This window comes from Palaemon carinicauda, chromosome 4 (assembly GCF_036898095.1).
Source record: "Palaemon carinicauda isolate YSFRI2023 chromosome 4, ASM3689809v2, whole genome shotgun sequence".
Taxonomy (NCBI): Eukaryota; Metazoa; Arthropoda; class Malacostraca; order Decapoda; family Palaemonidae; genus Palaemon; species Palaemon carinicauda.
Window position 1 is genome coordinate 165,985,471 of NC_090728.1, and position 12,759 is coordinate 165,998,229.

Below are 12,759 nucleotides of genomic sequence, written 5' to 3' on the forward strand. Positions count from 1 at the left end.
TGTTTCTCAATTATTTATTGCGAAATGCGATATTCAAAGCAAAAGACATTTTCCATCTAAGGAGATCAAGGTAAAAATGTTACATAACACAGTCATTAATAACCCTTTAGAGAGAGAGAGAGAAAGAGGGGAGAAGTATGCTTATAATACACCCCCTTTGCAAAAACATGATTGAAACTAGAGGGGCACTCAGTAGAGCGCAGACCTCCACCGTGGCAGCATATTCCTTGACCTTGACCTTAACAGGTATTAATTGACGTGGATGTTCATTCAGTCAAATATGAACCAAGTCTCAAGTCTCTGTGACAACGATGTCCAAACTTATGGTTGATTACGTGAATTGGACACTTTGCTTGGCCTTGATCTTCCAAAATTTAATATATTCCAACTTTTTACTTAACAGTTAATCCCTGCAAAATTTCATTACTCTACGTTTAAAATTGCGGCCAGGAAGCTGTTCACAAACAAACAAACACAAACAGGGGGTAATACATAACCTCCTTCCAACTTCATTGGTGGAGGTAATAACAGATAGAAAACAACAGTTCTTTATTATTATTATTATTATTATTATTATTATTATTATTATTCCTTGCTAAGCTACAACCCTAGTTGGAAAAGCAGGATGCTATAAGCCCAGGGGCTCCAACAGGGAAAAATAGCCCAGTGAGGAAAGGAAACAATGAAAAATAAAATATTTGAAGAAGAGTAACAATATTAAAATGAATATCACATATATAAACAATATAAACTTCAACAAAACAAGAGGAAGAGAAATAAGATAGAATAGTATGCCCGAGTGTACCCTCAAGCAAGAGAACTCTAACCTAAGACAGTGGAAGACCATGGTACAGAGTCTATGGTACTACCCAAGACTAGAGAACAATGATTTTGATTTTGGAGTGTCCTTCTCCTAGAAGAATTGCTTACCATGGCTAAAGAGTCTCTTATACACTTAGAAAGGTGAAAATGGCCACTGAACAATTTCAGTGCAGTAGTTAACCCCTTGGATGAAGAAGAATTGTTTAGTAATCTCAGTGATGGCAGATGTATGAGAACAGAGGGGAATATGTAAAGAATATGCCAGACTATTCAGTGTATGTGTAGGCAAAGGGAAAATGAACCGTAACCAGAGAAAAGGATCCATTGTAGTACTGTCTGGCCAGCCAAAAGATGCCATAACTCTCTAGTGGTAGTATCTCAACGGGTGGCTAGTTATTCTGTTTTACTAAGAATATCCTACTTATCCTGGCTGTTTATTAAAGATATGTCTAGTTTTCTCATGGATGCAATTATAAAGTTAATTATTTTTCATTTAAATTTAATTACGTGTATAGATCTAATGTTTGCATTGTTTCTCTTGTAAAAACGCTATGGGCTGATATAGTTTTATTAGTTAAAATTGCAAGCATACATTTATTTGCTTTCCGGTTTTAGTTCAGGAACGATAATGGTTTACAGTGTTTTAGTGTATTTAGTTTTAAAAAATCATTTAGATTTGATTATCTATATAAATCTGATATTCGCAATGGTCCTCATGTAAAAAAAAAAAAAAAAACTTTGTTTTAGTTTTATCAGTCAAATTTGAACTCATACATTTATTTACTTTACGTTTTAGGGAAGAAAAATAATAGTTTAACATTTGTTTATGTGTTTTTGCTTTAAAAAAGGATAACAAAATCCAGAAATTAATCTGCTAATCATTAGAAAAAGAATTAAGATAAAAAATGTAGTACTGAAGCAAGTTAGCAAGATCTCAATGCAATCGAAGAGCTGTTACAAAGTGCTATAGTCCTTTTCAAAAACCTACTACTACTGGCGAAGAAAGTTGAAGCCGCATCGCATTGTAAACAAAGTACTCTAGAGTCTAGTCTCTAGGAGAAATCTTGATTACACTTCATCATGTTGCAAGACGACGACGAGCAGGACAACAAGTACAGATGGGCTGCCAGTGGATACGAGAAAACATGGTATGTAATTTATTTTAAAGTACTATTTGACGGAAGCTCTCTCCACTTGACTTTCTTCCATGGAACTTTTCCCCGGAAACATTCCGGGACTTAATCTTCCCTTAATAATTGTACCTAACATCAGTAATCACGTTTACTATGCTGTTTTTTTTTTTATGAAAACTGAAATTGAATGGACATGTATTAACCTAAGATACCCCCACCTAACGTGACCTGAATTTCCACGTCCATGTTTACCCCTAACCCTTGAACAGTATGTTGGATTCCATTATTAAGGGAATGTTGAGTTCATAAGTTATATATTTGCTCACCAATGGAGGTTTTTTGATAAAATTTCATACCAGATAGATAATTGGAAAGGAGATTGGGTATATAAAAGTAATTTAATGTTCATATTAAGGCAAGGGGAAATTTTAGGTTTCATTAGGTATTTAGTAAACTGGAAATTGTATAATTGAGTAGATGTTTGCAAAAACTATTTTTAAAACAATATATTACTGATGGAGACCTCTATTAACGAAGTTACAGATTTTGATAAAAAAAATCCTGATTTGCTCATTTTGTCATAGCACAAATTGCACAAAATATGATGATCCTAGGTAAAACATCAGAAGAATGACTATGTTAGGTTCTGTACCCCTTTACAAACCTCAAGAGTGTTAAATAATCACATTTTGTGACCTGGGAAGGGGGGTCTGGGGTGGAGTTGCCCTCCTGCCAGGGGTTGTGACCTGGGAAGGGGGTTGCAGGGCCTTGCCCCTCCAGCTATGGGTTATTACCTTGGAACTAATAGGTTAGGTTAGGTGGGTTTGTTAGGTTCTGTAACCTTTTACAAATCTCAAAAGAGTTAAATGATCACAATTTTTCCTGTTTAAACACACTCAAAATCATAGCTTACCACCTGTGTCCGTCGGGAAGGGTGGTGTCCATAACAGTACACCGGCTTATTTGCCGTGGAAATAAAGGTTAAATTCGTTAATACTGTAGCACATCATTTCCTTTAGGAATTTTTTTTTCTTTTAGAAATGTTGTTCCATGTTTTTCTATAAATTTACCCTTTTCGTAAGGCCCTGAATATCTCCAGAAATCATCTGCAGCGATCTTTCAAGCAAAGTAGGCCATTTTATGTGATTGGTGCCGTAGAAGGGGTAACTTCTTTCAGTTACTATGGTGAAGGGCTATTGCTCAACCTTGAGCCAGGTCTTCTGACTGAAGGGCTTTGACCTTTCTCATCATTGGAATTGCCCATTCTCATGAGCATCGAGTATTCTTGCCCACCTAGGGAACTCAAACTACCCACATGGGGTGTAACAAGAGTCCTTAGAAGGGCCCCCTACAAACCTCTACAGCAAGCAAAGCATCAGATAAGGAACTCACTATATAAAGACTTTTTCTATTACTGTTAGCCTTGGTGAAGAGATTAGGCCTGCTTCACAGTATTTTCCATGCTGTACTATATCTCATTCCAAAGGATGGAGAAAGGGCTCTTCTACTTTCATTTCAGAGTTCATTGTGAAACCCCAGAACCCAGGTTTAAGTCTTTCTCTATCTCTTCACTTCAGAATCTAATCAACAGTCTGGATGATTTGCTTCTTTGTTTTTTAAGGGTGCTTATACGCTACAGGAAGAGAACCCAGTCCTTCACTGGGACCTGTGGTAGCTACTCAATACATTGTATAGTGTACTGAATCTGTAGCTCCTTCATGGACATGAAGCATCTCATCTAAGACAACGATTGCAACGTTAGACTAGGATTTTAGGTAGAGTGTCTGGCCCTTTTTCCTCCTTTCCTTCCCCTCTCTTGGGATAAAGAGGTTGTCCTGTTATTTGCTGGATCAGACATTGATACAGTTAAGCTTCCATGCCCAATACTGTTCTATAATGGTATAGAAGTATCTCCTCCACCCTACTTTACGGGGGGTGGGGGTGGGGGTAAGGATGGTTTGTATTTAGAAACCATTACTGTACTTATATTGGTCATACATTGACAGGATATCCTTACAAGGATATGAGGTTCTTCCATGACCACCTGTCCTTAGAGACCTAGCTTAACCTCTGAGATTCCCATCGCAAGTTAAAAGGTGGCAGGAGTTAACACCTTGCACCTCTTACAGTATGGATGATTGCTCAACCTCGAGTCAGGTCTTTTGACTGAAGGGCCTTTCTCATTGGGGAATTGTCTATTCTCATGAGCTTCGAGCATTCTTGCCCACCAAGAGAACTCAAACTACCTGCGTGTGATGTAACGAGAGTCCTTAGAAGGGTCCCTTACAAACCTCTACGGCAAGCAAAGCATCACTGGATTTTAAACCAGTCAGTATGGTTATAAGAGCTTCCTTCCACCTCATATGGAGTCTCCTATTAAAAGACAAGGATTTGTATTCATGTAGGATCATATCATAAGTTTTGAAAGTGATTTGTATTTTTCCAAACTATTCAAACCTGAGTCCTTTAATTTTCACTCCACGCCTCAACCCTAGGTGAAGGTCAAAGTGTCATCTCCGTATGTTGGCAAGGGGGTGGGGCTTCCCCCACCTTCTGCTAGTAACCACCAACAAATCTTGTTAAATTTCTAACAGCTAAATTTCCAGGCTAGCTGAAAACATACTCTTATGAAAGGACTCCGGTTTTATAGTTAGGAAAAATACAAAATTTTTTAAGATTTGTGATATTTCTATGGAATTTAGGACTGTGTATTTATTACTTTGTGCAGTATTTTGTTTGGTTCCTTAGTCTCAAAGGAACTGTAGATTTTTGCTGCTGATATACTTACTGCTTCTTTAAAATGGTAGAGAAACTATTATGAGGCTCAATAAATTGTTGTAGGACACATTTCTTGTTTACATGATAGGATTCAGTTATGGATAAGACTGGACAAAGTATATAATGAAAAAGGAACTGTATAAGATTCAGTTTACAGTAATATGAATATAATTTTAACGTCTAGGATAAGATTTTCATCACAAGACTAGTTTCAGTGTATAGAAAAATATTTATTACTGAAACAACGATACATTAAGTATGCAACTCAGTATACATTCTTTTGAACTTGTTTTGTCAGTAAGACTTTTGTTGAAAATTTTATGATTTTTATAGAAATTTCATTACATTGCAATGAAAAATTTAACCCACCTAATCTTACAGGGAAATTGTAGGAGAAGACGATTCTGGCCGGATCGAGCCATCGGTGACAGAAATGATCCAGAGGGCGAGAAGACGAAGATTGTTAGAAAGAGAAGCCAGTGTGAGATTAGGAATTATGCGTCATGTTTTTGTTATATTAGACATGTCACAAGCAATGAGTGAACAAGACTTTAAACCTACAAGACAGATATGTACTCTTAAGGTAACACAATCTTCCATTTTTTTTTTTTTTTTCACAAACTTCTATCATTTTATGATTGCAAATACCGTGTATATGCTTCAGCTTAAGCTTTCAAACTTCCTTGAGGAGGCAAGTCCACCTTGTCCATATGCCCAGAATAATACAAACCTTCAACCTTTGATATGAGTATGATTCCAGCAAAGCTTGAACAGCCATCAAGCTTTTAACGAGGTAAACACAGCTGGCAGCCAGGTGGCGGGGAAGACCTGCCCACCCGATATGTAGTGCTACCTTCACTTTTCATTTCGGCCGCCTATTTTTACAGACGTACTTCTCTGTCCCCCTATTCTGAACTTTTTTTCTAACAGTCTGCTTTTCCTTTTATAGGTTATTTTGCTTGTGATTGCTTTGAATATGCTGGCTCTGGGGTCAGACATGCATTTGTGTCCTGGGAAACCTGGCACAGATTGTGACCAGTATACTGTATGGGGAAGCCAGAAGTCGACCCTCATCAACTTTGTAGCTGCTGCGGGGGGTATGACTGTTCATAGGATTCCCTCTGTTCTAAGTGTAGGGAGTGATCTCATGTACTAATCTGGGTTAGCAAAAAAGTGGAAGCAGAAGTTTGAGAGAGAATGTTTGGACTCAGTCTAGGGTATGCCTAAGCTGATGCCCAAGAAACTGTAGCTCCTTCATCCATCCTTTGGGTGTGACGATTGCTGCAAATTCTTGTTCTCCCTCCGAGGATGTGACTGTTGGATGAAGGGAGAAGAAGAGAGCCCCTGCCCTTCCTCAGGGATTTATTTTTGAGTGAGGCAGAAGTTTTGCCTTCCACTAGTAAAGGTAATAACCCCCTTCCTCTCGCTGAAAGTCCTCCCACTGTTGTATTGGCTGACAACCCTTGCAAGGACCTGGACTTGGGTCCCCCATCAGCAGAGAAATTCCTAGGAGTGCTATCAGCCTCTAGAACTTTGTAGTCGTCTCGCCCTGTTGCTGCTCCCCCTTTACCTGTAGAGAAGAGCTGTGCGGTAACGCCCCTGGATGTGCCCTTACATGCCAATGGAGACAAGCCGCTGCTGAACTTGCTGAGGGTCAGTCTGCAGCCAGGAAACCCTCGACCCATGTGAAGGAGAAGCATGGTAGCTCCCCCTTTAACTTCTTCTATTCTTGTACCTTCTTACCCTGTTGAGCAGCTGATCAGAAAGAAGAGGAGTTCTCCAAGGCACATGATGACCTACTTGGAGTCACTTGAGTCTTCTTCTGGCTTTTCTGCATGGTTTTGTTGGAGGAGTAGGGATGTATTGACATCTTCCTGTTGTGTCAACCACATGCAAAGATATTTCACTGCACAGTGTAATCACTTTGGCTTCACACGTTGAGGTTATCCAGCATCTCCTCCCTGAGAAAGGCTTTTTGTGGGAAGTTGCGTTAGAGGTATCTGGATACCTACGGGTGTCTTCAAATCCGTCTATCGAGCCAAGTGGACCATCTTCTATCATTGGTGTTATGGAAGCAGTTTTTCCTCTATCCCACTAATAGGTGATTTTTTACTTTACCTCTGGACAGAAAACTCTCCTCGGTGTCAGCTGTTTCCTCTTCGATGGAGCTTTCTATGCTCATAAGAAGTTTTGAGTAGACTTGTCTTCCTTTAAAGGTTTAAGGTTTAAAGGTCGCTCATGAATGGCAGAGGCAAGGGACAGTGACATTGCCCTGGCAAGCAGGACAATGCCCTAGAGACTGACCATATTTTATATGATCAGCGCCCAAGCCCCCTCTCCACCCAAGCTAGGACCAGGGAGGGCCAGGCAAATGGCTGCTGATGACTCAACAGATAGACCTATAGGCTCCCCCAAACCCCCCAACCTTAGCTCACAAGGATGGTAAGGTTGCAGACACTAATGACACTAACGAGATTGAGCGGACTCGAACCCCCGACTGGCAAACACCAGGCAGAGACGTTACCAATCAGGCCACAACAACCTGGATATACATATATATATATATATATATATATATATATATATATATATATATATATATATATATATATATATGCCTCATTATTACTACCCAAAGCTATGTTGTGACCGGGCAAACACACACACACATATATATATATATATATATATATATATATATATATATATATATATATATACTGTATATATATATATATATATATATATATATATATATATATATATATATATAGGCCTCATTGTTATTATAATTAGTACAGTACACAGTCTTTCTCTGCATGAGTATGTCTACCCTATGGTATTGTTAAACCACAGGTGCACCAGGTGTGAAAGACCTTAACTCTGCACCACTTACAAGGGTCCAAGTTTTTGGTAGCCTGAGATAAGTACCCAGCCAGTTGGAATAGGGACTTTCTCCCACCTAAGGGTGAGCCTATTATGTAAAGGACTTGGGTTTGTATTTGTGCTGGAACAAATGACAAATCTGGAGATAATTTGTATTTTCCCTGTGAGTCCTTGACCCATACTTTCTTGTCATCACCTACCCCATAGAAAGTCCTGGCTACAATCAAAGTGAGTGCTCAGTGAGCAAGTATGAGGCGGTGGCTTTTCCGCAACAACTGGCCACCTGGTTACATCTCGTTAAAAAATTTAACTGCCGTGTTCTCCAGCGTTCCTGGTATTCTATACTATGTGGAGGACTCAGGTTTGTATAGTTAGGAAAAAAAAAATTATCACTAAATTTGTTATTTGTTTTCTATTACATCAAGTTAGTTATGTATTCAGCTATGAGATTGATGAGTCATCGTTTAGGTGTATGTAGAAACAGAAATCATTCACACCCACTTGTCATTGCTGCATGACATTGTGTATTTTCTGTTATTTTATTTTTCTTACTGATATTAGATCGGTATTATTTTGTTAATTTCTCATAATTGAAGGGTTCTATTTTTAATGAAGAATTAATTTTTCCTTAGTAAAATAAAAATCATTGTTTATATAAACAGTATGTGTTCTCATTACCGTATATTTTATTTAAAACCATTTCATTTGTTTTCAGATTCTGGAAGATTTCATGAAAGAATTCCATGACCAAAATCCAATCAGTCAGATGGGCCTGATCTCAATGCAGAATAAAACAGCGAAGCCATGTAGTAATCTGAGCAATAATCCCCAAAGACTCTTGGAGGTAATAGTTCATAAATATTGGAGTAAATGTTAGTATAGATATTGCAATAATTATTTTTTGTTGTTCAGTATGAATCACTAAATAGAAAGTTTCCCTTCTGTAATACTCTAGCCTTGAGAAATAACTGCAGAATACAGAAATGAAACATTTCCAAATTTAACCAAATATTGAAACCTTGCTTCTATCAAAAAAGGTAAGATATGTATTGTCTTGTAGGAAAATCAATCCATGTGAATCTCAATATTTGTACTTCTAGGCTATTAAAAAATTATTAGAAGCTCCTTGCCGAGGTGAGCCATCGATACAAAATGCATTAGATGTAGCCTTATCTTCTTTGCGCCATCTTCCACGTCATACATCCAGAGAAGTGTTGATCATTTATGCTGCATTAACAACCTGTGACCCTGGAGAAATTGAAACTACTATAAAGGTAAGATTATGGCCTTATCTTTGCACTCTTGTATATCGATAAGCAGTTGAAATCTTTTAATATCTGTTTGCAATTTGTATTCATAACAGGTGAGTTTCTTTACTGCTGTTTTATTTTTTAGCACCACTAACTTAAGAAATATTGTTTTTCAATATTAAACTTACCCGATAATCATGTAGCTGTCAACTCCGTTGCCCGACAGAATTCTATGGAGGGATACGCCAGCTATCACAATACTAGAAGGGGGTGTACTTACCAGCGCCACCTGTGGCCAGGTACTATAGTACTTCTTGTTGACACCTCCTCAATTTTTCCTCTGTCGTGCTTCCGGCAAGACGTTCTGGGATGCGCTTGTGATCTTCGAGTATTTTCGCGGCTTTTGGTGAAGTGTTCTCTCAGATTTCGGCTGTCGCTTTACTGGAAGCCTTCTTATATTAGCTTGGATAGCTTTTATATAGTCCTGATTAGCGGTTAGCGATCTTTTGCTTGATTTTGGAACCCCACTTGGCTGGCTCTTTGGATTCAAGATGTCTGACATTTCGCGGGCCCCCGCCCATGGGCGATGTGGGTCTTGCAATGAGTTCAGCCACTCATGCCAGGAGTCAGCCTCCTCCACCCATGCGCCTTCCTTCTGCTTCTGCTTTTGTTCAGCCTTTGCAGTCTGAGCCTCAGGTGTTCCCTCAACAGAGTCTTGAAGAGGAAACCACTAATATTGATGTTCCAGCTCGTACTGACTCTGCTGTTCAGCATACCTGTCCGATCTCTTCGCTACACTCTGGTGATGAGGCGTCTGATGATGAGGCGGCACACCTGGATCCCTCATCAGACGTGGATGAATCCAAACCTTCTCCTCAGTCTATTGACTTTCGTAAGGTCTTGGCTCTGCTTAGGGAGGTATACCCAGACCACTTTGTCTCTGCTATTCCCCGCTCTCCACCGTCTGAGTTTTCGCTGGGCATGCAGCCAGCTAAGTCGACCTATACTAAGCTAGTCCTAGCAAGGTCCTCTAAGAGAGCGTTAAGGATCTTAGGGGAGTGGCTGCAGACTAAGCAACACCTTGGCAAGACTTCTTTCATGTTTCCTCCGACTAAGCTCACTTCTAAAGCGAGCGTTTGGTATGCCACAGGAGGGGAACTAGGCTTGGGAGTACCTGCCTCTGCCCAGGCTGACTTCTCAAGTCTGGTAGACTCGCCTCGTAGAACTGCAATGAGGCGCTCTAAGGTTTGCTGGACCTTCTCAGACCTTGATCACTTCCTGAAGGGAGTTTTTAGAGCATTTGAGATGTTCAACTTTCTAGACTGGTGCCTGGGGGCCCTCAGCAAGAAGACCTCCCCTGCGGACAAGGATTCTGCCATGCTATTAATGTCCTGCATGGATAAGGCCATTAGAGATGGATCTGGCGAGCTTGCGTCGATGTTTGTATCAGGGGTTCTTAAGAAAAGGGAACAGCTTTGTACCTTCCTTTCCTCCAGCATTACACCTTGTCAAAGGTCACAACTCCTTTTCGCTCCGCTCTCGAAGTTCCTCTTCCCCGAAGAGCTGGTTAAGGACTTGTCTGCTGCCCTGATACAAAAGGACACACATGATCTTGTAGCCTCATCGGCTCGTAAGTCTAAGGTTGCTACCTCTGTCCCCAGGACTTATCGCACCCCAGTGGCTGATACTCCTGCTACGAGGTTCATACCGCCCTTTCGTGGTAGAGCCCCCAGCCGAGGAAGCTCCCGTCCAGACTCTTCCAGGAGCAAGTCTAGGAAAGGCTCCAAGGCCTCTAAAGGAAAAAACTGACTCTCCGCATCTCCAGACAGCAGTAGGAGCCAGACTCAAGAGCTTCTGGCAAGCCTGGGAAAAGAGAGATGCAGACGCCCAGTCTGTCAGTTGGCTGAGGGAGGGTTACAGGATTCCATTCTGCCTCAAACTCCCTCTGACCACATCACCCATCAACCTCTCTCCCAACTACAAAGAAGAGGACAAGAGGCTAGCGTTGCACCAGGAGGTGTCGCTACTTGTGCAGAAGAAGGCAGTGGTTATAGTCCGGGACCATCAATCCCCGGGCTTCTACAACCGTCTCTTTCTGGTGGCCAAGAAGACAGGAGGTTGGAGACCGGTGCTGGACGTCAGCGCGCTCAATGCGTATGTCACCAAGCAGACGTTCACGATGGAGACGACGAAGTCGGTCCTAGCAGCGGTCAGGCAGGAGGACTGGATGGTCTCGTTGGACTTGAAAGATGCCTACTTTCACGTTCCTATTCATCCAGACTCCCAACCTTTCCTGAGATTCGTTTTTGGAAAGGTTGTCTACCAATTCCAAGCCCTGTGTTTTGGCCTAAGCACAGCTCCTATGGTGTTCACGCATCTGATGAGGAATATAGCAAAATTCCTCCACTTATCGGACATCAGAGCCTCCCTCTACTTAGACGACTGGCTGTTGAGAGCCTCCACGAGTCGTCGCTGTCTGGAGAGTCTCAACTGGACTTTGGACTTAATCAGAGAACTGGGTCTGTTAGTCAACACAGAAAAGTCTCAGCTCATTCCCGCCCAATCCATTGTGTACCTGGGAATGGAGATTCGGAGTCAGGATTTTCGGGCTTTTCCATCGGCCCCCAGGATAAGCCAAGCCCTAGAGTGCATCATGAGCATGCTGAAGAGGAGCAGTTGCTCGGTGAGACAGTGGATGAGTCTCACAGGGACCCTTTCATCACTGGCCCTGTTCGTCGAGCTAGGGAGACTCCACCTCCGCCCTCTTCAATTCCATCTTGCAGCTCATTGGGACAAGGGTTTGACTCTCGAAGCAGTCTCTATCCCAGTCACCAAAGAGATGAAGACCACTCTCTTGTGGTGGAAGCACAATCTCCTTCTCAGGGAGGGCCTATCGTTGGCTATTCAGACCCCCAATCTTCATCTCTTCTCAGATGCATCGGACTCGGGCTGGGGTGCAACCTTGAACGGACGGGAATGCTCGGGAACGTGGAACGAGGATCAGGGAACGCTCCACATCAACTGCAAGGAGCTACTAGCAGTTCATTTAGCCCTGCTGAACTTCAAGTCCCTCCTGCTAGGCAAAGTGGTGGAGGTGAACTCAGACAACACCACAGCCTTGGCTTACATCTCCAAGCAAGGAGGGACCCATTCGAGGAGCCTATACGAGATCGCAAGGGACCTCCTCATTTGGTCAAGAAGTCAAAACCTCACTTTAGTCACGAGGTTCATTCAGGGCAATATGAACGTCTCAGCAGATCGCCTAAGCAGAAGGAATCAGGTCATTCCCACGGAATGGACCCTCCACAAGAGTGTGTGCAACAGACTTTGGACCTTGTGGGGTCAACCTACCATAGATCTGTTTGCCACCTCCATAACCAAGAGACTTCCGCTGTACTGTTCCCCAGTTCCAGACCCTGCAGCAGTTCATGTGGATGCTTTTCTACTGAACTGGTCCCATCTCGACCTTTACGCATTCCCACCGTTCAAGATAATAAACAAAGTTCTGCAGAAATTCATCTCGCACGAAGGGACACGGCTGACGCTGGTTGCTCCCCTTTGGCCTGCAAGAGAATGGTTCACAGAGGTACTTCAATGGCTAGTCGACATCCCCAGGACTCTACCTCTAAGAGTGGACCTTCTACGTCAACCTCACGTAGACAGGTTGCACCCAAACCTCCACGCTCTTCGGCTGACTGCCTTCAGACTGTCGAAAGATTCGCTAGAGCTAGAGGCTTTTCGCGGAGGCAGCCAGTGCGATTGCCAGAGCAAGAAGGGTTTCCACTCGTAGAGTCTACCAATCTAAGTGGGAAGTCTTCCGGAGCTGGTGTAGAGCCAATTCAGTATCCTCTACCAATACCTCTGTGACCCAAATAGCTGACTTCCTTTTA

At 41.9% G+C, this 12,759-nt stretch overlaps 1 protein-coding gene across 1 annotated transcript in view; it reads left to right on the forward strand.

Moving 5' to 3' along the window:
* Positions 1-1,674: 1,674 nt before the first annotated feature.
* Positions 1,675-12,759, forward strand: part of Ssl1 (general transcription factor IIH subunit 2 Ssl1) — a 35,120-nt gene continuing 24,035 nt past the window's right edge. Inside the window, exons 1-4 of the mRNA XM_068372672.1 lie at positions 1,675-1,970; positions 5,115-5,316; positions 8,335-8,463; positions 8,720-8,893. Of these exons, the coding sequence (XP_068228773.1) occupies positions 1,903-1,970; positions 5,115-5,316; positions 8,335-8,463; positions 8,720-8,893 (573 nt within the window). The 5' untranslated portion in view covers positions 1,675-1,902. The remainder of the gene's footprint in view (positions 1,971-5,114; positions 5,317-8,334; positions 8,464-8,719; positions 8,894-12,759) is intronic.